Source organism: Chelonia mydas, chromosome 15 (assembly GCF_015237465.2).
Source record: "Chelonia mydas isolate rCheMyd1 chromosome 15, rCheMyd1.pri.v2, whole genome shotgun sequence".
Classification (NCBI taxonomy): domain Eukaryota; kingdom Metazoa; phylum Chordata; order Testudines; family Cheloniidae; genus Chelonia; species Chelonia mydas.
Window position 1 is genome coordinate 28,901,704 of NC_057856.1, and position 26,991 is coordinate 28,928,694.

The following is a 26,991-nucleotide window of genomic DNA, read 5'->3' on the forward strand; positions in this document are numbered from 1 at the left end:
CCGGCTTCTCAGCTCAGCCAGGAAACTGCCACACGGGAAAGTTGAAATTTGCAGCTAAACTTTGGGGAAGCCACCAGTTTGGCTGGAGTGAAATTGCCTGGTGAGAGTGGGGAGAAGCTGGGCCTCTGGCACAGAGAAACTCTGCCTTGGAACAAACAGACTAAATACCAAAGTCTCAGCTGGCACAGGCAAACCCTGGAGCATGGAGACTGGCTGAGGTTTCACCCAGTGCAGCTGGCTGAATGCTTCTTGCACCCAGCTGCAGCAGCCTGTGGGGGGACGTAGGGGTACCTCACTGGGGGAGGGCAAAAGGAGCTGAGGGTCACCTGACAATGTATGACTCTGCCATGTGGCTGGATAACCCAAATCCACATACTGTATTTGTAAACCTTGTAAAACAGTCACCCCAGTCTTAACCTGTAGAATTACAGAATCTATCACCTTTGATTTGTCTCCACCCGGTCCAGGTTTGTTAGGGGCTATTAAGAAGTTAGAACATGGTTTGTTCTAAACAGCCTCTTGCTCCCAAATCCTCCAGGCTGGGCAGCTTCTCAACAGCTGCAGATTGTGAAGATGGCCCCTGCAGTAAATCACACAGCGCAGTGGCCAGGCTCTGCAGACGGTCTGCCCTGGCCACCACACTGCAGTCTGCAGGCAGACAGGCGCTAAGCCAAGTCAGGCACAAAAACTGAAGGAAGACAGACTCCAGGGGGAAGACATTGCGTGTCTCTTCTCATCCCCAGAGTAACTCCCAGCAAGGAGCACCACAGCTATTTGAACTTTCCTTTGATAAAGTATCTGAAAGGTGCTGGGGTAGTGGCAGCCCTCGAGAACATGATGCTCTGCCTACACATCGTGCATAGTATAAGAATCCCTATTTGGCTCTACCATTGTGTCTACTCCATACTCTGGAGAGCAAAGGGAGTCTGCATGGGCTGTATGCCATCCTGGCGTGGCAGGATGCGTGGTGCACACACTTATTTTCTGCTAGGAACTGGATTGAGAAACAAGCCATTTCGCAAAAGCCTCTAAGCAGCCATGGGACGGGTACAATTTTCAGTTGCTGCTGATGTGGCTTGGATTCAAATGAGCAAGCTGGAGGTGAACAGCTCCAGGCTCCAATACCCACTCTTCAGCCACCTACCCACAGATATTGGAGGGCAAAGCTCCTTTCGAGAAGTGTCAGTTTGCACAGCTGGAAGTTGACTGGAAATGAAAGGCCTTCGTGGCCTGCTTGGAAAAAGGGAATGTTTGAAATACATGAAAATACAAAAAAAGTTTGTGAGTTCTGGGCTTCTTTCCAAGAGCGTCAAACTAAAGGAAGGACCAAGATTCTCTGATAAATGGCTGCGGGTAAAATTTTCAAATGTGCCTAAGTCCCATTGCAAGTCAGCAGGGCTCAGATTCAGTGCCTAGGTCACTTTTGAAGACGGGACTCAGGCACATTTGTGAAAGTTTCACCCTGTCTATTGTGTGTCTAGACTATTGTATCCTACGCTAGTCTACAAAAATCCTAACCCCAGCCAGAAATAAAACACTGGCTGCTCCCTACAAGCTCAGGTTGCTGACACGCATTCAAATGTAATTGAGCAGCGCAGAATGCCACAGGAACAAGGTGTCAAAGAAAAACAACAGACACTCGAACTTTGTAATCAATGATTTTATCTTTGAAAATGGAAGCAAATATTTGGACAGGGTACTATGGCTGCTCTATAAGAGCGCATCTCTCAAATACTTCGCTGGTTCTCTTCTGGGATAGCACGGCTAAAAAAAGCTTTAGGCACTGACTCCGTTTGAGCCTGGCTAGGCATCATCCGTTCATTTAAATAAAATACAAGCTACAAACTAAAAAACCACGGAGGACTTTCCCCCGCCCCCTTCTCTTCAAACCATCATGCTACCTTACACCAGGGTTGGTTGGGCAGTTAAATCTGGCATTTCAGGAACTTCATTCCCTCGGGTTAGAAATACAAAGACCCCCCCAGCACACAGACTTGACGCCACACATACAAATTAACAAGGAGATCACTACCCAGGGGATTTTGTTTGCCAAAATCCACCCCACCCCATCAGCCATTGATCGCAGTACAAAAAACACCAAACATTCAAATACCCCAGAATTGTCTAGGCTGCAAACTCTATTTTCAACGCACAATGCCAAGAACATTGGCTCGCTGCCTTAAATAACCCAGAGCTGGCTTTATGAAGCTTTCATCCTGTGACACTACACGTTTTCTGTCCTCTCATCAATTTCTTATGCTTCACCTGCTAAAAGTTCACTTCACTGTCCCAATGGTACGACTTCACCTTAGGTCAGGAACACTCACATCTTCCAGAACAAGAGACTCCTTCATCATAAGTTTTGAACATGCAAATAAAAGAAAATGGAGAACTTAAGAAATTCTAGCTAAACTACTTGAAGAGAAATTCAGCACTCACTCTTTTGCCCAGATGAAGGAATGTGAACCTGTCCCATGCAAAGGCAGCCTCTTGTCTGGCACTTCCCTCATTAATTGGGAAAGCAGCTCTCGTGTGCGTGTGTGTCTGACAGGCATATGCATATATATATATATATATTAAGCTGCAGTGAGGTGATTCAAGGATCAAACCTCAGGTGGAAAAGGGTATTTTAGGCTTATCAGCTGGTTCACTGCTCTGGCCCCCACACAGGTTTTAACTGCACTTGTGTTTGATCAGCCCCTCCCCTGGTGCCAAGGCAGGTTATCCGGGCCTGGGTAGGGCTCAAATGAAGGTCAACACGCATCACAGCAAACTGTGCAGACTACCAGAGGTCTAGCACCCTTTGCCCCAACAGGTCTAGCACGCTTTGCCCCAAGAAGCTGCTCACCCCTGCAGGTAAATCCTTTGCAAGCCTGATCAGGGCCCACCTGGGAAGCTGCATTTGTCACCAAACGCTGCTCCCTCTCATAACGCTGACCCTCATGGTAAGCAGACATTCACTGGGCTGAGGCAGTCACTGGACACTCGGAGCCCCACACCCAAGTCAGCATGTTGGCTTTGGATTAACATGCACTTACACCGAGTCTTTCACCTGAGGATCTCAAAGGTTTCTGAGACCAGGGCAGAAAAGCTGGGACTGCAATGGGACTAGAGATAAAGGTTACTTATATTTCAGGAAATCTTGTGTTCCCTGGGATGGGATTTTATTATAGCTGGTGGGGTTACCAGGAGTGAGAGAGAGAGGGAGAATGGGTATTGGAGGGGTTTTATTTCTGGAGACCTGTCATTGTAAAGTTACCCAACTGCTTCTAATGCTGCTTTGAAAGCCATATTGGGGCTGGAACTTCTCAGAATCAAAAATGGGGGCAGAAATAGTTTAAGCTCACAAATTTAAGAGCTTCTTTGCAAAACAAAGGAGCCTGGTCTTGCAGCATTTAATACAGACACAAACGTACAGCTAGGCAAAGGACTGGAATAGAAATAATGGAAAACTTGGCTACATGCTCATGTCCTGCTGGCTTGCAAATCAGAATTCTGGGCATTCGTCTTCGCTATCTCGCTGCACACCCTTACACCTTATGTTAGCTGATAAACAGAATACATGTCTGCGGTGTAAAAATATTTGGCCTTTAAAAAACAAAATGCCCATTCTGACAATGTTAGAATAATCCAAAGCACAGGGTGTTGGAATGAGGACAGCATGACTCCAGGACAAGGGTTCAGTCTCTCGAATGTAGAAGGGGAAGAGAGTTATGTGGTGACATGAGTCACTTCACTCACAACCAAGTTTTTTAGCGAGGTGCTGATGGTGACTGGGACACTGTTAAAAAGGCAGTAAAGTCAACTCACATGGGTTTATGGGAGGGTCTCTATAAACTGCCTTGTCCACACTGCAAATGGAACTGATCAGATTGTTCAAAGATGAAGATTTATACAAAATAGCCTCATTTTGTTCTCCACACAGTATAAACACACACATGCACAGCCACACCCCAACCTCTACACACTCACACAGTGCTGTTCCTTTAGATTTAAAAAACAAATACTGCAAAATGCCAAATAGGAAAAATAAAAGGCTACTTTTTTGTGTGTGGCAACTTTAAAAAAAATGGTTAAGAACAATGTGGTGTTGGTCCCTACGGAGACTTGGGCACAACACAAAGTCAGAATAGTTTGTTTTCAAAAATTCATAACATCTGGAAACAAATTGTGAAAGTAGCACTTATGCTTTTGACTTAATTTTGACCAAGTCACGTAACACATTAAAACATCAGAAAAATCTTTCACTAAAAAGCTTGGCTTTTAATCATCGGCTTTCGCTGAAGTTAATTTAGGAGAATAAAAAGTTCTTATTGGAATGCTGCACGCTGCTGCTTGACGAACTTCTGAAATGGAATGTCTTCTTGAGTGGCAGTGCCTCCCCAGCCCTGCTCCAGCTTAAAGTTCTGCTCCCTTTCCTCTCAAACCGTCATCTTCGCCATCTGCTGTTCTAACTTGGAAATGCGCTCATCTTGATTGGAGATTGTGTCTTTTATAGATTTAAGCTCTTTCAAAATCTCATCCAATTTGGCTTCGTTTTGCTGGAACCAAACAAAAAACAAAACCAGAATTCATTAAAAATTGGCCTGGAAGGAGCAATTCTGCATATTCAAGTTTGAGGTTTCCAAAGCAAACGTGTTCCAACACAAAGGGATTTCAAAGGGAGATTCTTACAGATAAACCAGCTGAGATGGCTGGGAATCATGTGCTCTTGAGTGCTACCATGAAGCTTCTGACACAGGGTAACATGCTAATGGCACAGCAGCATTTCTAATGGAGTTAATGCGAATGTAAAGGGTACACTAGGCCATGGTTTGCTTTTTAATGGAGTTTATGTTCTCCTTTATTAACAGCCATCAGTTCAATGGCCCAATACACTGAATCTGCTCTTATAACCAACACTATTAGAGCACCCGTCAGCCAGTATCACCACACCACAGGGCATTTCACACCCTCCTTCTCAGCTGTGCACTCTGTCAGGGTTATCCGGTCTGATTTGCTGTGTTTGGTTTTAGACAAATGATGGGCTCATGAATTAGGATCCAAAGTTCCTCTGTTAACCAGCTGCTTTCTTTGAATTACATACGAAAGGCAGATTCCTGTGGCCGCCACCCCTGGAACGAGTTCCCAGTGTGGGAGCAGACCTTTAGCGTCACAAGCCATTTCAAACACTGCCAGTGCCTAACAGCACAAAACCATTCCTCCCAGTGCAGCTCTGGGCTGAGGGAATGTAAATCCCCCACGTACGTGTGTGACCAGATCACCAAGCCTAGCACACATTTGTGCAAAACGTTCACAGGGCACTTCAATAGCTACAAGTGATCTTAGACTTACCTCTTGTCCGGAAAACCACATACCCTAGTAGCACCTGGGCCCTACGTCCATGCTAGCTAGCTAAGCTGTTACTACAGGGATGGGCCCAGTGTAACGAGGGCATTTGGTTTTTTACTGAGTCAGAGGGTAGAGCAGCCCTGCCTGAGACTCCAGTGCCACTCCCTGATGGCCTGTGAGATGTTACTCACAATATTTGAGGTGTCTGCTGCTTTCTTTGGGGTGTTAATGAGATCGCTTTTCTTGTTTGCTGCAGGCTTGTTGTCCAATATGTTCTTTTTGACCACCTTGAGATCCCTGTTCTTGCCTGGAATGTACCCATGTTTCAAAGAAATGAGAATGGGATCAGCATTCTTCCCCTCAAACCACTCTTCAGCTTCCAGAGCTGCTTCTGGACCAGCCGTATCGGGATACAGGTCATCTTGGAAAAGGTCAGACTAGAAGTCAGAAGGAATTGATTAGTAACATGCTTTGGGCTGGAAGGCGCTATATAACTTCCACCGCGTAACTGCAGGCAGCACCTCACCTTTCGGGGGACAGTCATGATAATGGGCTCGCACTTCCGCTCGTGAAGTTTGAAGAACCTTTCAAAAAGAAAAAGCACAACTTAGTGGGAGCAAATGCCAGTGGCACACGAAAGCTGGGCTTCTTTCCTCTGTTCACCCAAATGGATACTAGTGGTCAAGTGAGAATGATTAAGAGGTTTCAGCTGGGTAATTTCCCCCCATTACACCCAGCAGTTGAAGGGGCTTTTCTAAGGACTGGTGAAAACTACCCAGCTTTGTGCGCCAATGCTTCTATACCTTTAATGACTGGGTGGACTGAAGGGCACCCTGTGCGAAGAGAACAGCACATGGAAACAAGATTCTTTAGGCAGTCTTCAGTCTGGCCTGACGATCTCTCAGCATGTCACGGAGTGCTGCCGAGACTATGGCGATGAGCACTATACAGACATAGTCTACACGCACTGTATCTTCGGTTGCCAGGCTGCTGCATTACACACGGCCTATCTCCACCCCCATCTTCCACCTCTACTCGTATTTTGAGCTAGAAGACAACCACCAATTAAACCGTTACAGTGGGTGCCTCTTCCTTGTCGTGGGATGTTTACCTGGCCTGGCTTTCGCTGGCAGTTTTCAGTCATGTCAGCAATCTTTGGTTAAGCCAGTGCTGCTGTACTGTTCTCCAAGAGTCCGAAATTGTTTCTATCTAAGTTTATGAAGCAGCATTGTGCAGCCTGGAAGGAGATTAATGCTAGACCATCAAAGAGATATCCTCTTAATATTAAACCCTGTAGTAAACCAGGCTTATGTCCGACCCAATATAGATCAGAAATGCCTAGATGGAACACACTTGGTTTTAGCAAGGCTGATGCCAGCAGCTTGCTGTGTCAGATACTGTTCATCAGTCTGTTACGGTCTCAGCCGAAACACTGACCCATTTTCAGTTCAGATCGTATTATCCCTAGCAGACGTATTAGTACTTGTCACTGGGAGCGAAGGGTACTACAGAAATCCTGCTGGAACATGGAACTCCTCTCTCGCTTCCTCAGATGAGGGGTCTCTAAGTCAGTCATTATTTGTGTCACTGTGTCAGACCACACATCAAATTGAGCTTTTAAATGCTCTCAACTCTATCAGTTCTCGTACCAAATGCACCTCTTGCTTGTGTGAGGTTGTTTTGCTTTGTACTATATGAACCTGGCCAGAGCGGCCCAGGACATGTACCGAAAGCAGGAATTCAAATTAGCTGCGTTGCTCACATCCACATGCCAGCCACTCAGCATTTCTAGTTACCTGGCTATTTCACACTTGTTCACATCCAGGCCCCTCTTTGGCATGAACCCCATCCCTCTCTGCGGTTCTTTGCTGCTGAAGGTGTTGAGGTAGTGGACATACGGGGATTCATCGGTGATCTCAAAGTAGCGAATGCTGCTGTCACCCTACAGGGAACAAAAAAGGCGGCGAATAAAAGGGACTGTGACGATTCCATGGCCCTGGGGTCCCCTCTTGGCTATGGGATACTGTGCTTAGCATGTGGGGAGGGGGCTCCCTTCCTAATGAGGCACTGTGTCCTTTACACAAAAAGCAGGCTGAAGTCTGCTATCGATCCCCCTCCCTGGAGAGAGAAGAAATGCATCATGCCAATGCACAAGCAGCCTCCAGCCCACTGGCTGCCTCTATGCAGCCGTCAAACACAATGGCAATACTAGGAACACAGTGCTGCCCTGGAACGTCAGCAGTCCAAAGTGGACGTGAACGAGGCAGTGCTGGAGATGCGGGCAGCCACAATGTACCAGGTAGGTGAGGCAACAATGGAGGGGTTAACTGCAGGGACCAGTGGTGTTTCCATTACATGGGAGGCAAAGGGAATATCTCATAACAATCTGACCTTCAAAAAGCATCACATAAAAAGGAGAGGGGCATCAGAAACAATTGCCCCAAGAGTAATGTACATTTTATAGTTAATTTTCTCCAGCTGAAACTTTCACTGATCATCAGGCTAATGGCCTCATCTCAGCCAGCTCAGTCACGATCAGTCTGCTGCTGCATTCAGACAGACCTATTAGCATGGCGATCATAAAACAGATGTCCAGTGTAATCAAGGTTCATTATCTCAACAGGCTCTCACAAGTGAGGGATACGGTCTGGATTTAGAAATCTAAGTGGTGTTGTAATCTCAGCACAGGACTGGACACCAGGAACTTCCATGGTCCAGTTCCATCTCTACCACCCTCTGTACCTTTGGGCAAGTAAGAATTAACCTCCCTGCCTCAGTTTCCTCATCAGCAGACTGGGGATAACTCTTGCCTTCCCTGCAAGCATGTAGAAGGGGATGATTGTTTGCACAGCACTTTGAAAGTGCCATGTATTTAACTATATAATATGGAGTCATCTTCTTGTAACAAGTATTTCATTGAAAAGGATGTGCAAAAGCATGCCATTTATAACATGCAGCATTGACAAGGAAACATCTGGCACATGTTTGAGTCTGGCTGAAAGTACAGACTAATAAAAATGGGTCAGTGGTCTGGAGATATCGGACAGGAGGGCTAGAAAACAATTACTCCTCATGAGTTCCAGGGGATTCTAGCTGTCTCTCTAAAGCAGCAGAAGAGGTAGTAAGAATGGAAAATGAGTCTCTCTTGTTAGCTGCTTATTATGAAAATGTTCTTCCATCTGCTTGTATGGATCCTTCTCGGTAATTGCTCGTTTACCTTGCTTATCTTTAAGCTGCGTGTTGGCAGGAAAACTGGAGCAGCAGTGGGCACTTTAGAGCACGTAACACCAACAGTAAATCACTTTCAGAAGCAACATGCACAACTCCAGTAACTGGCCCATAAAACAAAGTTGGCTCTGTGCACATTCAGGCATCTGAAAGGGCAGTGAAGGTACCAGCTGTGGGTGCCTTCATCCTATATTAATGCCAGGGTCACCTGGGTCACCATCCAAAGGGGTGAGTCTGGCTGTAAGGCAAGTTTAACTTGTATTCTTCCCGTACAGCTTTGTCTGGCCTAAGTAAACCCTGCCAAAATAAAAACAAGGCTAGGTGAGCATCCCTCAATCATATTTTAGGCTCCATGGGACTGTCGTAAAGTCTTATGGAGTTGGAATAATCACTCCAAGTCCCAGATCCTTGCAGGTTCATCTGCAGCCTTGACAACTGCCGAGGTGCAACATTTTGTTTAACTTTCCAACCCGTGGTTTTTAAGAAACGCTTCTGCACACAGTGAAGGACCTTGTGCGCTCCAGCTGAACGGAACACCCTTCACCAGCAGCACCCAGTCACCAGCACCACAAGCAAACGGCTGCAACCACTTCACTCCTCTTGGAAATTGCTCTTTACCTTGCCACACAGGTAAATGATATTGGTGTCTGGGTCATAGAATGGAAGCAGCACCCCATTGCTGGTGTCCATTTCGTGCAGGGCTATTGGCTCTTCCATATTTTTCTGCAAATGAGATTTGTATCAGATCATTAGAGAACAGAAATCCCCAGTAAATTCATTAGCTAAATCCTTTGAGATTCCTACTGTTTAGGGGAATGACCAACAGCAATTTCACTACTCTGAAGCGCCTGACGTTGTAGCACATGCGGTCATTGTTTGAGAGTACCCTGGTTTTCTGAGGACCTTCCATCAAAAGTTGTTTTTAACAGGCCCCCCACAAACACACGGAAAGTTAAGGAAGAGATTAGACACACAATCATGGTACTAACTATTGCACAGTCGAAGAAACAGACCACGTCACAGTTAGGTACCACACTACATTGGCACATGAAAGATTTTGGGTGGAACTGGCCCTCTCGGAAGGCCTGCAGGATCTGCTTTTTGCTTTGGTCAGATTTACGTTTGGCTCAGCTGGCTTGTTCTAGGACATCACTCCTTTGCATATATTTTCTGATCTGTTCAATAATAAATGCAGCTTTGAACATTTAGCTGCTGTTACGTCTTCACTGTTCTGGGGAAGACACAGTAGACTTCCTCCAAGGAGGTTATACGAGAATAAATTTCCTTTACAGATACAATTTGGGGCCTAAACAGGTTGGCGCTGTGCTCGGCTGTGACATGTAGGGGCAGGATGAGAGAGCTGAGAAGGGGAATATAATCTCACTAATAAAACGTAAACTGTTGCAGTAATTAGCAGGCTGTCTTGGCCAGTAACTTATGACAGCATTATAACAAAGGACAAGCTGGATGGGCACATACAGGATTCCACAGGGCGAGCTGCCGTTCACTCATGCGGCTGAAGCCGGTGGTAAAGACATTGCCATCGGAGAGGAATATTGCTCTTATAGGCCGCGCTCCCTCGTGGGCCCTCTCCTTCTCCTGAAATGGATTTTCAGAGAACAAGATTCAGCACTAAACAGAAATCCGGACTCATGATGAATTAACCCAAATTCTATTTGTCGAGTTGCATGGAACCACTGCCCCAGGAAGCTGACCAGATGGGATACAGCCACCAGGTCCTTGCCCAAAGCTCCAGGTGAAAAAATAATTACTAATGTACAAGAGAAGCGGCATCCGTTCAGTTGGTTTCTTTCAGCTACGCCTACCATGCAGAATCACATATACTAAAAGCAAGATTAAAACAAACTGATGTTTCAGCAAGCTACAGCACATGAAAATAGACAGCTATGCCACCAGCCCTCCCTCTGCATCTACAGGTACCCAATTTTGCACACATTATTGTGGTACTGTAATTGTGCCTGAAAATTATGTGTGAAATTACCCTTGTGCAGATTGAAAAACTGGGCCCAAAATGTTGATAATTCAAGCACAAATGCCAATAAAAGTAGGTGGAGTACCTCAGCACCGCTACCCTTCCTGTAACATTTCACCAGCTTTGCAAATGTCTCACTCCGTTAAACAAAACACAGACGTTGAGTTTGTCTACATGCTTTTGCTAAGCATCTGTTGCACTGACACTCCACTGATTTTAGCATACTCACAGCAACGATTTCTTGTTTCCTAGGGTCAATCACTCGGACTTTTTTGTCTTTAGAAGCTGTACAAATCAGGCTGCCGTTGCGATTCCAGCTCACATTGTAAATCATGTCCAGATGCATGTCATCCAGATTTATAAGGGCTTCACCTGTTCCCACATTCCAGATGATGACTATATTATCACAACCTAAAGGAGAACAGTAACCAGACCTTAGAGCCAACCCACATACAGAGCACACAGGACGGTTTTCAGAGGGGTTTAAAACAAAGGATAGTTCTAAGGGCAGCCAGTTCTATTCTCAAGAAGAGGAAAAAACTTGATGTTCTGCTTCCATCGTTACGAGACGAGGAACCCTAGTAACAGACCAAGACCCCACGATGCTAGCAACAAAAGCAGATTCTCCAGAATAAAAAGAGACACCCTCCCCACACACACATACACTTCATATGGTTTGCAGATGCACAGTCAGTATCAATCTGTGTAGCCATGCCATGGGTAGAATATGCGGAAGGTCAGCTTCCATTTTAAGGGCGTATTTAAATCAAAGCTGCAAAGCAGGTTAGAGCCACCTGAACCCTCCAGGAATGACCACCTGGGCATGTTTAAAGATGCCCGTAAGCTTTGTGTTTGGATGAAGAACATTTCTCAAGGTCAGTGGCATTAATGATGTCCTGCAGAGGCCAGGAACAGAAGGTACAATGTCTTAGTGCCTCCAGGCAGGTGCCTGATAAGGAGCATTGTACAATCTGTTCCCGGTTCTTGCAATGCAAGAACAAAACAGGAAGGATTCACAGGTGTAAGCAGCTTTCAGGAGAATTCACACAGAACCCTTCCTGTAGATTATTAGTGGACTGGGGATGAACATTTGATACAAATTAATGAGCAGAATTTGAAGACTTCCTGGGTAACCTGGGGGCAGAAGGCGGCTATTGAGAAGTTGGTGTCAGGCTGGAGGACACTTCCGTTTGCTGCAATGATGACTATACAGGCTGACTGGGCGAAAGGCCGGCAGGGTTTGCTTTCTGCTGTGGTCAGATTTATGCTTAGCTCAGCTGGCTTGTTGCATGGTTCCAGCAGGGTCAAGGCTGCCTCTAACACCCAGGCATGGAAACTTTCCCCTTCTTAGACACAGGAAGTAAAAAGCCACTTCTTGGTATTTTATCTGTCACTTAGATTATTGTACTCTGTTCTTCCCTTCCTGTGCCAGACCTTCAGCCACCACACTTGGATAAAGAGAACAGCCCCAAAGGCTCTCCAAGATCCATCCCCCGCCTCTGCTGGGACAGCTTTTTATCCCGCCCCATTCCCAGTTTCCATACGGCCCAGGTTAGCAGTAAGGGGCTAGCAAGAATGGAGACTTTCGCACCGCAAAGCCGTTCCACACAGGCAATAATACTCAGCACAAACACAGCACTTGTCATCTTCAAATAGGGTGACCAGATGTCCTGATTTTATAGGGACAGTCCCAATATTTGGGGATTTTTGTTATATAGGTGGCTATTACCCCCGACACTTGGTCCTGATTTTTCATACTTGCTATCTTCAAAGCACTTCATAAGCCTCACACCCGGACACAAACGTGTCTGCCATCCAGTGGCCAGATCCCAGGTTTATGGGGGTGGATGTAGTGTTCTGAAACCTAGATTCCTACCTGGTTCTAATTAATCTGTGCCCTCCCAGCCTGTCTGCCCTGTGCTCATCCTGCTCTCCCCACCTCCTCCTGGCCTGGCATTCTGCCTCCTCCTGCAGCACCCTTCCTCTACTATAAACACTGCATGGCTAGAGCAGCAGAGCCCTTTCCAGGCCCAGCTAGCCACTCCCTTTTCAAGCACTACGGACCCCGGATATCCCAACTGTGCCCCCTTATTCCCAGTGTGGCACTGCACTAAGAATCAGTACGTGGGCAGCAAATCAAGCCCAGAATGTCCTGAACACCTCAAATATGGCACCTGGGCAAAGCTCAGTCAGGGGAGAAGTTAAGACAGGCACCCTCAGAAACCATCCTCTCCCTCACTGATATGCATTCCCAACCCCCGAACCCAAGCAAGACATACAACCCTGGACCCAACAGCCACACACTCCCTGTTCCCGCCTTCGAGATATACATGCCCCCTGCCCAGCTATCAAAATCCACCCAGCTCCCACCCTCTTCTTCTGGAGCCACCCAAAATAGGTCCCAGATTTGTTTCATCACCAAATACATGGTCACACTAATATCCTCCCTGCTAGCTGGTCTCCAGTCCAGCCTGAACAGCTGGAAATGCCGGTTACACTGCTCCGCATGCCACACTGAAAGGCGTAACACTGGGCTAGAGCAGCCATCCAGTGAAGGAAGAATCCGGTCCCTGGGACTCGCAGCTGCTTCTAGCAATGCCTCAGATCTCCTGGGATCCTGTCTCTTTAAAATTTCTCCAGTGCAGAGAATGATTGACACAGGAGTCGGCCAGCACTTCCTGGTCTGATCACACACTAAGAAGTAACTGGGGGAGGAAGCAGCAGAGGAGAGGGAAAACAGTGGCTGAAGCCAGCCTGGGGGCCAGCGAATCCTCAAGGATCTGGGCACCAAGGCTCCCCACGCCCCACCTGCAGAAAGCTGAGTTTCGCCAGGGCAAAGAGCGTGCCAGAAGAGGAACCCCCGGCTCCACCTCCTCCTCCCCAAGCCTGCAGAGAAGGGTCCGTGCCTCCATGACTGTACAGCCTGCCTGGAGTTTGTGTCTCAGCTGATGAGAAGCTGGAGCAGCAGGAAGGGAAGCAAAGCGGCCTGGCCCAGCCCGGGCTTGGTAGGGCAGAGAAAAGGTGCCGTGGGAAGATAATGGGAGAGACCCACGGCTGGTACTGGCTACCAGGGGAAGGTACAGACTGACACAGAGCACCGGGTGCTGACTGAGAACTCCTGGGTGGGGCTCCGGATTACAGCAACCCAAGGGACTAGGGAGGGGGCCCCCAGCTGGGCAGAGACAGACACATGGCCATGGCTATATCATGAACTGTTACACGTGGGCTTTGGTTGCTTTTATTAAAAGGAAAGAGGAATCATCCTGCCCACTCTGTGACTGTGCCGCTGCAGACTGCACCGTGCCAGGAGCCATCGCACAGAGAGCCTGGGTTCCAGAATAAGAGACCGGTGTAAGTAACCAAAGTGCGGAGGATTTTGCACACTGGTTTGGAATATGCTTTGTGGGAGTCGTGTGGCCTGGCAAGCAAAGGACTGGGAGCCAACAATTTCTAACCTGTAACCCCAGCTGTGTCACCAAAGCACTCAGAGGCCAAACTGGCTAAGTATCGACACGTGACCTACCTCACTGGGGTGTCATGAGGACTAGCTCACATTTGTGAAGGGCGTGGATGAAAAGCACTAGGTAAGTGCCGAGAATTTCTTGGAGGAAAAAAGCTTAAAAGACACTGCCATTCTAGCCCGCAGAGATTTGGTTATTGCAGCAACTTCAGTTCACATAGTTTTGGACCCTCCAAGCTTTAGTTTCATTCAAATCCAAAACTCGAGACACATCTAAGTGACTTTTGCTCAGCTTTGCTGCATCACCTATGGGCGAGAGGGGTTTCATCCAACAGGGGGAGAGGGGACAAGTGGGTGGCACTGAACAGGAACTCAGCTACTCAGGAGACAACGGTCACATAAGAGAAAGACGGAATCACTCCCTCTCCCTATGGGAGGAATAAGGAGAGGAGAGAAGGTCCTGGAGTGAACTGGTCACATTTGATGCATTTGTTTCTTTGAGGCATTCTGAGGTTTAAGAGGTTTCACACTTGGGGTGCAGGGGTTTTAGCACATTGGTGGCACTTTGGACTTCTTTGTGTACTGAACTTCTCGAGAGGGGATGAAGCAGGAAGAGGAGGAGGTGGTTGTGAGGACAGAGGAAGAGGTTGGTAACGCAGCAGGGCGAAGAGGGGCAGTGCCCACCCACACACACCATGGCAGAGGAGTGAGATTTTCTGAGGTGTGGGAGTACTTCCACATTGCCCCACCCCGGACTGGTCACCACCCCAGCCAATACGCTGCCTGCAGGCTGTGCGGCCGACAGGTCAGCCGTGGTCCAGGGCTCAACGTCGGGACCACCGCTCTGTGGAAACACCTGCGGAGCATGCACAGAGAGGAGCTGGAGAAGAGCGGGCACAGGCAGGTCAACCAATGCCCAGTGGCGCACCTGCCTCTGGTGCAGCACCAGCCGGCTGCAGAGGGGGAATGGGCTCAGCTCATGGCGCAGATGGGGGCACTGGCTCTGCGTGCCAGCCAGCGGGAGAGGGACGTGGAGAAGAGGGAGAAGGCCGTGGAACGCAGGGCAAGGGCCGTGGAGCGGCGCGAGAGGGCCGTGGAGCGGCGCGAGAGGGCCGTGGAAGAGGAGGAGAGGTCTCTGACAGAGAGGGTGCTGAAGATGAAGGCTGAGGAGGTTCAGGTGCGGTTGAAAGGCACATGCGAGAGGGAGAGCGCCCTGGCCTCAGCTGCTGATCTCCCCATGCATTTTGTGTAGGAATACTTGGGCTTTAGGCCCATGTTGGGAGACTAAGATCAACACCCAGGCAGGTGACTAAAGCAATATTTTAAGACCTGGTATGAACGGTCTGGACTGTGTTCCAGGCCTCTGACCTGCAAAACAGAACCACCAATCTCCCTGATTCCCTTCAGCCTCCGACAGCCTCCTTCCGAAACAAAAAGGCACGGCTCGTGTGTTCAAAGCTGGGTCCCAGTTTCTGACACTGGGGAACACAGAGCTCCACCAGGCACAAGCTGTCTCAACAAGGCCCCACCACAAGCAATGCTGCGGGTAGACTCAGCCGGTCATGGCCTGAGCAGGCCAACAATGTGGTCAGTCAAACCTTTGGTTATGAGACAAGTTTGAAACCAAACCGAAGTCTCAGAAGACATCTGCCTATGCAGAGAGGACACAGAGGATCTGATGACCCAGAAAAGATTCCAGTGAAACTCCGTTAGTTTCCATTACAAGGCTCAAAACTAACCTAGCCAAGTTTCGCACAAGTTTCAGGCTATGCAATAAAGTCCTCATGCCACTTTTACTGATATTGACTTGGACCACAAAAATATTTCTTCATCTTGTTTTCTTAGGCATGCCTGTCAAAGAATGTAATTGTAACAGAGGTTAAGAGAATCCCATTGGATGGATTGCGCAAATAAAGGGGACAGTAAGTACTGAAAATAGGAGTTTGTGAAAAGACTCTCCAAACACATGCAGGTACCATTCAGATGTACATGCAAGACTGTTTGGCTAGTCTCATACAGGGATTTCGGCTTTGTCTACATGGGAAAGTTATATCCATTCAGTTAAATTGATATGGCATCCTTAAACCAAAATAAGCATCTTCCCAACAGGGCTGCAGATTTCACGACACCAGTACAATTCTCGTGCAGACAAGGCCTTTGGCCCAGGGTAGTCAATAGGTGGACCGTGGGCCAAATCCCATCCACCAGACGCTTTTCAGCCGACTGTGCAGGCTGAACCTGAGCCAACGCTGGAACCGTGTGGAGCCGTGTCCCCTCCCCAGTGCAGGGTCCCCCAGCAGGGGGCTGGTGGCTGGCCTCGGCTGCGGGGCAGAGTGTTCCCCTGGGCGGTTGCTTGTGCAGCCTCAGCCCCACTGGCAGCGCAGGGATGGAGCTTGGGGGGAGGTGTGGAGGGGTGGGGCTGAGTGGCGACATTTAGGAAGGAATGTCTGCACCCCCATGGGCAGCCTAATGTCTCTCCACTATGCCCTGCCCCTCCAATCAGGAAGCGATGGAGTGTAACACGCTCATTCTGCATCCCGAGCAGAGGGCAGCACTGTCTGGGCCCCAATTCAAATCCTTCTCTGCTCTTCCTGGAGATGGCGGGGTTGGCTGGGCCATGGAGTTGCAACTTATGGGCCTCGGGCCCTACCTGGCAACCCAGCTGGTAAGTGCCTGAAGGGATCCTGCAGCATCCGCTGGTGCCGGGGCACCAAGCGCAGCGCACACACACACCCCCACACCCGGGCGCTCCCTGGAGCCCCCCACCCCAGCCTTATCTCCTCCCCACCCAGTCCTTCAGGGCCAGTCCCCAGAGCCCTCTCCAGCCCCCCTCGTCGCCCAACCAGCCTCTTTCCCTTCCCAGTCTGCCTCCAGTCACTCACTATGGCCACATCCTGGCCTCCCAACCCCTCCCCGGGTCTGCTCTCTGGAGTTTCCTTGGTCCCTCCCACTTCCTGCCCCTCGGTTATCCCAGCCTCCAAAGGGGCATTTCACCGCTAGCTGGATCGTAGTCCAATAGCTTCACCTCCTGGCTTCGAGCTCAAAATTCACATCTTGCTTTGCTGCCCAGATCCCAGCCCATACCCATTCCCCTTCCACCTGCCCCCATCTCTGCCACTTGGCCAGCTGGGGACACGGAGGAACGTTGGGGGGAGGGGAGGAAGCGGCAACACCAGGTGGCTCAGGCCAGCCCCCTGTATCCTGTTTTCAGTTTAGGGAAATAAGGTCACTCTGCGCTCCGGGCAGGGAGCTGGTGGCAATCAGGGGTGAGGGGAGGGGACCTGGGGAGGGGTCTGGACCTCGACTATACCTTAACCAAGAAATTTGGACCGTGACAAAAAAAAAATAAATCGATTACCCCACCCTAGGTGCTGTCCACACGGGAACAAAACCACAGCAGCGACACATCTGAAGCAGGGTCCTGCCAGAACCTTACATGATCTCACTGTAGCTAGCTACAGCTGGTTTTCAATACTGTTCTCACCAGCATGCAGAGGTAGTTGCTTTCCTGGGTATCCCTGCTAGCAGACACCCGAGTTGCAGATCCAGTCCCCTACCAGGTTTCCATCATAGTTTATTCACATATAGTTGTACATTGCACTGAGTGTAAAAACAAACCACATCAAGCCTAACAGTATTTGAAAATTGTTGCCAACACTGTTGCAAACTTCTGCTAAAGTGGACAGGGCCAAAGATGGAAGTGGACAGATGGAGGAGGCCTGTAATATGTAGGTTATAATCTTTGACACCTTTGCTTTGATACCCTGGATTATCAGTAAGAGAACACCACCCCCATTTGTTATTTTCTGTTTGTATATGAGAAACTGACCTGGAAAAGAGAAACATTTACACTTTTGTTAAAAGCAAGTGTGTCTGTATGTGTGTGTGGTGGGGGGGAGGGCGGGGGTAGTGGCTGAATTGTTTGATAGCTGAACCTGAAATGGTCATTATATTTGCTTATCAATAAAGTCTGGAATGTTTAAATACAACCGTTTCCTGCAGACAATTTCCTAGGTCTCATATCTGCAAATCAGAGATGGCACGCACTCAGCACAGAGTGGGATAAGATGGTAACCCTCTGCATTTGCGGGGGGGAGGGCGGGGAGGCAGTATTATTCTGTTTATACAGCACCTAGCACAATGGGGTCCATGACTGGGCTCCCAGGCCTTATGGTAATACAAACACAGTATTGGGAATGACCCAGTCCTAGAATACAAAGGAACTCAGGCAAATGGTAACAGGGAAGGGTCATCAATTCCCCTCCAATTACCTGGTGTACGAACAAAACGTAGATGAGAGTCATTCATTCCCCCCGCAATGCTTACACATCATACCTGCACTGAGCAGCACATTGCGTGCAGTTGGATGCCAAGCAACGATGCCAACTCTTTTTGAATGGCCTTCTAAAACCACCACAGGCTCCGTCAAGGAGAGGGTGAGTCCGTTCTCTGGGATCTGCCATACCTGCAAAGGGGTAGGTAAAAATGATTACTGAAGGGCCATCAACTTTAAAGGACACACCAGTCATTCCGTGCGTACTGTACCATTAACAGAAGTCCAAATTCACCCCTCTTGATCTGGGCTGGAAGATAAGAAAGCGAGGGACTCATTCATGGTCCCAAATAAGTCTGTGCAATGACTAGGCTGCTTGGAACATACCTCTGTAGATCAGTGTCTTGGGGGCACACAATTTGGCCAGCAATATTTTGAATCCACATCTCCCACATTTCCACGTCCAAGGAGACACCTCATTTTAGACACACTCCTAAATAACCGGATTCAAATAAATTCTCTTGCATCTCAAACTGCATCTGAATAAACTGATCCATTTCCTTACTGCATTTGTTCTTGTTGGGAAGAACAGGCAGCCATTTTAGGATGGGGGTTCCCTAATTTTAATAGAGGTGGCTATAGTTGGATTAAGAATGTTCACAGTGGCTTCTATGTTAAAATTCAAGGTCTGATTTCTGTGGTCGGTTATACGGGGAGTGCAGTTCGGTGCTGGTGGAGGTTAGAGAGGTGCAGGTCGGTACTGTGTAAGCGTCTACACAAAGAGCTGCCGATTTACTCCACTTCCAATCCGCAGCACCACATTTGTGTGCTAGAGGTGTGGCAAGATGTCTCCAGGCAGCTGAAGAACTCAGTCTGAAGGAGGAAACAGCAGAGATCATGAAATCCCAAACACTAAAGATCATGTCTCTTCGAAATTTTAAGTGAGGAGGTGGGACGGGACATTTAATAAAGGTGGTTTCTGTGATTCATCGGTGTTTTTCATTTCTCAACCAAATCTGACCTACATGTAACAAAACAAACTATAACGGCCTACCAACAGATGGCAGCATAACAGCAAATTGCTTCAACTTTCTATTGTTTGCTTTTTTGGAAGGATTGATTAAGGATTGTCAGATTCTGCTCGCAATACTGAAGCAAGCTGTCAAAGTCAAGTCCACAGTCAGCCAGAATGAGATGTGATTCAAACAGATTTTGGAAATAAAATGGGGGTGGCAGATGCACACAGCGGGGCCAGCGTGGACGTTAGCACTAATCCCAATTTCTCCACTCCAACAGAGCATGGACACTAACAAAAAATAAAACAAAAAACACACACCGACAACTTTGAGACACAGATGCTCAAAGCAAATCAGATTACCTCAAAATAACCCACCCACCTCTAGTTTGGTTTGCATTTTTATTGGGGAAAAAATTCCACAGTGAATTTTAGAAAATCATTTGGTACTGGTCTGGAAAGCTCAAGTATCAGGTATAAACAGGGGTTACCCACAGAAAATACCAGTGAAACAAATTAAAAAGCTACAGAAAACAAATTCTGAAACTGGGAGAACTATTGGGGGGGCTGGGGGGGACGGACACATGCATTCCACAGCAGTCGTAGAGCACTGTAATCCTTTGCAAATTGCAAAACTACTGGTCTAATAATCCTGCTTGGTATTGCAAAACACAGGGAAAGCAAGAGGTCAGACTATGCTCCAGAGTGAACTGGCCAACTCATTCCAGTGCAGGGCGGGGAGTCTCTTCTGTGTGGGATGAAATCAGATGTGGGGCAAGTTAAGTAGCTTCCAGTTTGGTCACAGGATCTAGCCTGCTAAAACCCAGACATGAGACACATTGAGACATGGGACAATCGCCCAGAATGAGGCACACAAAGGAAAGCTTAAAATGTTGTGAGAGTCGTTGCTTTGACATCAGTTGTATTTTCTATCATCAGTTGCATTTCCTAAATTGGCATTTCTGCATCAGCTTTCAATACAGGAAGCGAAGCAGCACCAGGAAGTTTGCTGGTGAAGAACAGCGGAAGAGAGAAGGTTTTCTTGGACTAAAAGCACACACGAGAATAAGGATAGTTCCACCATTTTTCAGTGGTTGCTTTCCTTTTATACCCTTAAAGAGTATTAATAACTGGCTATTTGCTCATGTTCCCTAAATTAGTGAACAGAAACTCAGTGAGTCAGTTTCTTGATGTGACAGATTTATTACTACAAACATTTCAGAGATGAAAATTGTTATATATGGTTGTTGAAGTAAAGGAGTGAATCAGGAGGCCCGGGTTTTAAGTCCCAGCTCTGCCAATGACTGCACCATCTTGGGGAGATCACTATGTCTTTCTGTGCCTCAATTTCCCCATCTGGGACATGAGGAGACTATTTCCCTACTTCATGGGGGGGAAGGGGGTTACTGTCCTATTTAGATTTTTGTACCATGCCCATCACCACAGGATCTGAGTGATTAATTCATTGTTTGAGGTGCTTGGATACTATGGTAATTAAAGGCCACAAAAACACTAACAAAACAAGACTTGGGTCATTGGCATTTCTAGCGTGGTGTTTCCAGCTAAGCTATCTTGTGCCTCTAGTTAGAGCAAGAGCTCTGGTTTAATTTTTAACACATTCAATGGTCAATAATTTAATAAAAAAATTTACCAAATCAACTTCTATGGGCCAATCCATGAAAACAACCTACCAGTTCACCTTATTTAAAAGGCTGCTCGCTTATGCTAGAATTAATTCCTCCCATCTGAGAAGAGCCATTTGATATCCTCTATAAGCCCTTCCATAATAAACATTTTCCAGCTGAATACAAAACCTGCAGTACATTACAGTCATTCACAAGGTTCTTAAGCATGAATATCTAAGTAGTTCCTCATTTGCTGGCAGAAGAGAATCATTCTTCAAAAGGAAATATCCAACATATCTGCACAGCACAGCACTGTAAAGGAAGTCTCTCTGAAAGCAATTCAGAGAGGAGGAAATGATGGGAACTGCTCATCTCATTCTTCTGTCAGAGAGCAGGAAAGTGAAGGTAAGGTAACTTACTAGAAAACAGAAAAGGAGGACTTGTGGCACCTTAGAGACTAACAAATTTATTTAAACAATAGATCTGCATTGCAGGATAGCATTCCCTCAGATCTCAGATTGAGGTTCATTGTAAATCAGCACTATGCCAACACAGAATAAAGGAAGGGCCCTACTCTGTAGAGTTTACAGTCTCAGTATTAAAAAGGAGATATGTAATTCTGTGTGATTATTCACATGCCAGTATGATCTAGATAGGCTTCATTTGTCACATGGCGGACTCGCAGGGAGTCTTAGCACCACATCCTAATAAGTATCAGTGATCAGAGGAGGGACTTAGGCTGGTCTTTGCCACTGATGCTCCTTTTCCAATACAGAATCTTAGAAATGTAGGGCCGGAAGGGACCTCGAGAAGTCATCAAGTAAACCTAGACCACCCCTGACAGGGGTATGTCCAACCTGTTATTAACCTCCAGTGATGGGGATTCCACAACCTCCCTTGGAAGCCTGTTCCCAAGCTTAACTACCCTGAATGTAAACCTCCTTGGCTGCAGATTAAGCTCATTACTTCTTTGTCCTACTTTCACTGGTCATGGAGAACAACTGATCACCATCCTCTAAATAGCAGTTAACATATCTGAAGAGCGTTAGCAGGTCCCCTTTCTGCCCTCTTTTCTCAAGACTAAACATGTCCAATTTTTTTTATCCTTTCCTCACAGGTCAAGTTTTCTAAACCTTGTATCATTTTTGGTGCTCTCCTCTGGAATCTCTCCAATTTGTCCACATCTTTCCTAGAGAGCGTGGCACCCAGAACTGGACACAGTACTCCTGCTGAGGCCTCACCAGGGCCAAGTAGAGTGGGACAGTTACCTCCTGTGTTTTACATACAACACTCCTGTTAATACACCTCAGAATATTAGCCTTTTTTCACAACTGCATCACCCTGTTGACTCAGATTCAATTTGTGATCCACTATAACCCCAGACCCTTTTCACCTAGCTACTTATTCCCCAATTTGTAGTTGTGCCTTTGGTTTTTCCTTCCTAAGCGAAATACTTCGGATCTCTATTTACTGAATTTCATCTTCTTGATTTCAAACCAATTCTCCAATTTGTCACGGTCATTTTGAATTTTAATCCTGTCCTCCAACCCCTTGCAACACCTCCCAGCATGGTATCATCCACAAATTTTACAAGCATTCTGCCCACTCCATTGGCCAAGTTATTAAAGAAAATACTGACTAGGCCTGGACCTAGGACTGATCCTTGCAGGACCCCACTAGATAACCCCTCCCCGTTGCATCTGATGAAGTGAGCTGTAGCTCATGAAAGCTTATGCTCAAATAAATTTGTTAGTCTCTAAGGTGCCACAAGTCCTCCTGTTCTTTTTGCAGATACAGACTAACACGGCTGCTACTCTGAAACCTCCCAGTCTGACAGCAAACAATTGACAACTACTCCTTGAGTGTGGTCTTTCAACAAGTTGTGCAGCCAACTTATAATAATTTCATCTAGACCACATTTCCTAGTTTACTAATGAGAATGTCATGTGGGACTGTGTCAGAACTCTTATTAAAATTAAAGATATATCAGGTCTACTGCTTCTCCCTATCCACTAGGCTAGTAACTCTATCAAAGGAAGAAATAAGGTTGGTTCGGCATGATTTGTTTTTGTATCATGGGGACACAGAAGAATGTTCTTCCAATATATTAAGGACCTATTTCTATAGACTAGAGACAGGCATGTGAATTTTTCCTGCTCTCATTTCTTTGCACCCAAAGCAAAGACACTAAGGGCTTGTCTACATTACCTGCTGGATCTGGATCGACGGGCAGCGATCGATCCAGCGGGGTTTGATTTATCGTGTCTAGTCAAGACACAATAAATCGACTGCCGAGCACACACTCATCAACTCCGGTACTCTACCAGGGCGAGAGGCGCAAGTGGAGTCGACAGGAGAGCGTCACCCGTCGACTTACTGCAGTGAAGACACCATGGTAAGTAGATCTAAGTACGCTGACTTCAGCTACATTATTCACATACTTAGATCGATTCCCCCCCCCCCCCCCACGAGTAAATCAGGCCTAATTGTGTATGTTTACAAAGGCTAGTGCATCCATCTTAATAAAGAAGGTCTTACAGGGATGAGCTGGCCTAAAGGTTTAGCATTTTCATACAAATTTTTGGTGGAAAATTTACACCTGGGGTAAGTACTTCAAATATTTCACTTAGATCAGATGTACAGCACCTTTTATCTGCGGCTCTCGAAGCACCCTGCAAACAGTTAAACCTCAGCAGAGCTTGCCTAAGGCTATAAAGTAGATCAGTGGCAAAGATGGAAATAGAACGCAGGAGGTCCTAACTCCTAATCCTCTGCTCTAACCACTTGGACTAGAGGTCTCAAATATCAGACATGCTTGAGGCATATATAGGGCACACATGGCATCTTCAGGCTGCAGAATCAGCTTTCTGAAGTACCATCCCAGATTGATGTGTCAATAGAAGAAGTTTTATTAAAAAAAGTATAAACTAAAAAGTTATAAGTCACTGGGACCAAATGGTATTTACCCAAGAGTTCTGAAGGAACCCAAATATGAAATTGAACAACTGTAATATGTAACCTATCACTGAAATCAGCCTCTGTACCTGATGGACCAGAATGCCAAATTTTTAAAAGGAGCTCCAGAGGAAATCCTCGCAACTGTAGGCCAGCAAGCCAGAATTAAGTACCGGACAAATTGGCAGAAACTGTAGTAAAGATCAGAATTATCAGACACACAGATAAATACGATATGTTGGGGAAGAGTCAACATGGCTTTTATAAAGGAAAGTTTTGCCTCACTTATTTATTAGAATTATTTGAGGGAAATCAAGAAGTCTGTAGATAAGGGTGATCCAGTTGATACAGCATACATGGATTTTCAGAAAGTCTTTGACAAGGTCCCTCACTAAAGGCTCTTAAGGAAATTAAGCAGCCATGGGATAAGAGAGAAGGTCCTCTCATGAATCAGTTACTGGTTAAAAGGCAGGAAACAAAGGGTAGGAATAAATCATTATTTTTTTATAATGAAGTGAGGTGAACAGTAGGGTCCCCCAAGGATCTGTACTGGGACCTCTGCTGTTCAACAGATTCATTAATGAACTGGAAAAGGGGGTGCGAACAGTGAAGTGGCATAGTTTGCAGAAGAAAAAATTATTCAAGACAGTTGAGTCCAAAACACACTGCAAGGAGTTAGAGGAATCTCACAAAAATGGGTGTCAAGGGAACAAAATGGCAGATGAAATTCAACATTGAGAAATGCAAAGTAAAGGACATTGGAAAAAATAATGCCAACTATATATATACACACAATGTTGGGTTCTAAATTAGCTGTTACCACCCAAGAACAAGATCTTGGAGTTACTGTGGATAGTTCTCTGAAAACTTCCACTCAATGTGCAGCAGCTGTCAAAAAGGGCTAATGGTGTGTTAGGAACTTTTAGGAAAGGGATAGAAAATATGACAAAATATCATAATGCCAATAAATAAGTCCATGGTGCACCCACATGTTGAACGCTCTGTTCAGTTCTGTTTGCCCCACATCAAAACATAAGAACGGCCACACTGGGTCAGACCAAATGTCCATCTAGCCCAGCATCCTGTCTTCTGACAGTGGCCCATGCCAGGTGCCCCAGAGGGAATGTACAGAACAGGTGATCATCAAGTGATCCATCCCCTGTGGCTCATTCCCAGCTTCTGGCAAACAGAGGCAGAGGCAGAGCAGAGTGTCACCTGCACAGTCAACTCTTAAGCTGGAATAGCCTCTCTAGTGGAATTATTTCTGAAGTCAATGAAGCATCAGTACCATAAAAGCTCACCCAATACTTTTCCAAAGAAATTTTATTTGAAGATCAAACACAAGTGAAGTTTTCTAAATAGAAACCAGGTCTCAGGCTTTTAAATATGCTTTTTATTAACTTACCATGACAGTGCAGTCCTCAGAACCACTGGCAATGACTTGATCATTATGGGGACTCCAGTCTATGTCAAGCACCGGTCCTGTGTGACCACATACTGTTGGGTATGACTTGTCAATTCTACCTGTCTAAAGGAAGAAAGAGGGAGAGCTGTAATGTGCAGACCAAACCAGGCAACACACAGCATTTCACAGGGTAAAAGAACATTTCCCACACTCTACTCCACCATCTCCTCCAAACAACAATTTCATAAGCCTTAATTTCGTGTGTTTATGACTCTCATGCAGCACTGCCCCAGACTCATCAATATCCTGACAATTTCTGACTTTGAGACATGTACATACACAGACCTGCAGCAAACATGGGGGCTTTCTTCTCTCAGCAACGTGTCTGCTTTGCCAGCCCAGCTCCAATGGGTGTTACTGGGACATACTTCTGGCAAAGGAAGTTAGACCCTCAAGTTCTCCTGACTGTGTGGGATTATGGAGTGGTGGCACCTGCTTAGTTGTGTCCCCCACATAGCAAGGAGTATAAAAGGTTCTTATTTTGCCACCCTAAATTTTTTTGTGGAGACTGGCAACAGTTACAGATACCCAAGATAAGAGTTATATCAAAGGGGCGTTCTGGACACTGGAACTTCTTCACAGCTTAACTGTTGTCACCTTTCAGGAATTTAGTTTTTGTGGAAAACACATGACAGCTGTGCAGAGTGTACCCCTCTATTCCCAGAAAAGAAAAGTCACCCATGCAGACTTCCCATAGATACACCAACCTACCCACCAGGAGACATCTTTGCCTTCTACTGGAAGGAGTTTGTCTACGGTGAGAGTTCTGTCTGCATAGCCCATTCAATCCTTGCCCAAACTGCTGACTGACAAGACCATCAATTAGTGCCATTTGTGATGTGGATCTCTCTGCACTAGGAACTGGACGGGGACCAAGAGAGTGACAAGATTCTCTATAAAAACAATTTCCACACTTATTTGCAACAAAAATTATTCACATTTCTATCAAGAGGTTAGCAAATCTCTAGAGCACTTGCCTAAATCAAGCCAATTGGAAGGATAAATCTTACAAGAAAATTAGCTACTGCCTGGTGTTCATCTGAGTTTGAGAAGACAGAATTCTAGTAATTTATAGTTCTTTCAATTACTCAAATTGTTCACTGGTACTACAACAAAAGGACTCTGGCAGCTTCGACATCGCTCTATTGTCTGATAATCTTTTATTACCTACTATTGGTGCAAAACACTTGAGCTTGCTGTAAGTGAAAATTAAAAAAGGAACATTTTATATTAAGTCATTCGCACGGTTTCTTCTGTTCCTTTTGGTCTTTCACACAAAAACAAGTAAATCAATATTTTTTTCAGATAGGGAAATGTGACTAAAAACTGTAAAGATTGGAAGGTTTCAGAGTAGCAGCCGTGTTAGTCTGTATTCGCAAAAAGAACAGGAATACTTGTGGCACCTTAGAGACTAACCAATTTATTTGAGCATAAGCTTTCGTGAGCTACATGAAGTGAGCTGTAGCTCACGAAAGCTTATGCTCAAATAAATTGGAAAGATTGGAAGGAGGATTTGGGCAGGTGCAGTACCTGAAATTGTCTTCAACTCATTCTTTAAAACTGACTAGATTTCAAGCGGACCATGTCCTTTCCTTTTGCAAAGTTATGACCTATAAGAAGGGGTTCAGCGAAGTTCCTGACCGGAT

The 26,991-nt window shown here is 46.4% G+C and overlaps 2 protein-coding genes across 7 annotated transcripts in view; one reads left to right on the forward strand and one right to left on the reverse strand.

Annotated features, from left to right (window-relative positions):
- Window positions 1–1,645: 1,645 nt before the first annotated feature.
- The window catches only part of CORO1C (coronin 1C), an 83,626-nt gene continuing 58,280 nt past the window's right edge, over window positions 1,646–26,991 (reverse strand). For all 6 annotated transcript variants that reach the window (XM_043529992.1, XM_037879266.2, XM_027820840.3 and 3 more), the window contains 9 exons: window positions 25,286–25,408; window positions 18,348–18,477; window positions 10,782–10,963; window positions 10,039–10,158; window positions 9,178–9,282; window positions 7,128–7,273; window positions 5,858–5,915; window positions 5,523–5,768; window positions 1,646–4,541 (listed from right to left, as the gene is read on the reverse strand). In XM_043529992.1, the coding sequence (XP_043385927.1) occupies window positions 4,422–4,541; window positions 5,523–5,768; window positions 5,858–5,915; window positions 7,128–7,273; window positions 9,178–9,282; window positions 10,039–10,158; window positions 10,782–10,963; window positions 18,348–18,477; window positions 25,286–25,408 (1,230 nt within the window). In that variant the 3' untranslated portion in view covers window positions 1,646–4,421. The remainder of the gene's footprint in view (window positions 4,542–5,522; window positions 5,769–5,857; window positions 5,916–7,127; window positions 7,274–9,177; window positions 9,283–10,038; window positions 10,159–10,781; window positions 10,964–18,347; window positions 18,478–25,285; window positions 25,409–26,991) is intronic.
- On the forward strand, window positions 14,132–15,867 carry ZBED2 (zinc finger BED-type containing 2). The gene has a single exon (XM_027820841.3). It carries the CDS (start codon window positions 14,614–14,616, stop codon window positions 15,262–15,264), a length of 651 nt encoding a protein of 216 aa, XP_027676642.2. The 5' UTR covers window positions 14,132–14,613; the 3' UTR covers window positions 15,265–15,867.

Bases quoted from the DNA above. Each gene is read 5' to 3' on its own strand.
- ZBED2 (XM_027820841.3), top strand. From the start codon at position 14,614: ATGAAGCAGGAAGAGGAGGAGGTGGTTGTGAGGACAGAGGAAGAGGTT.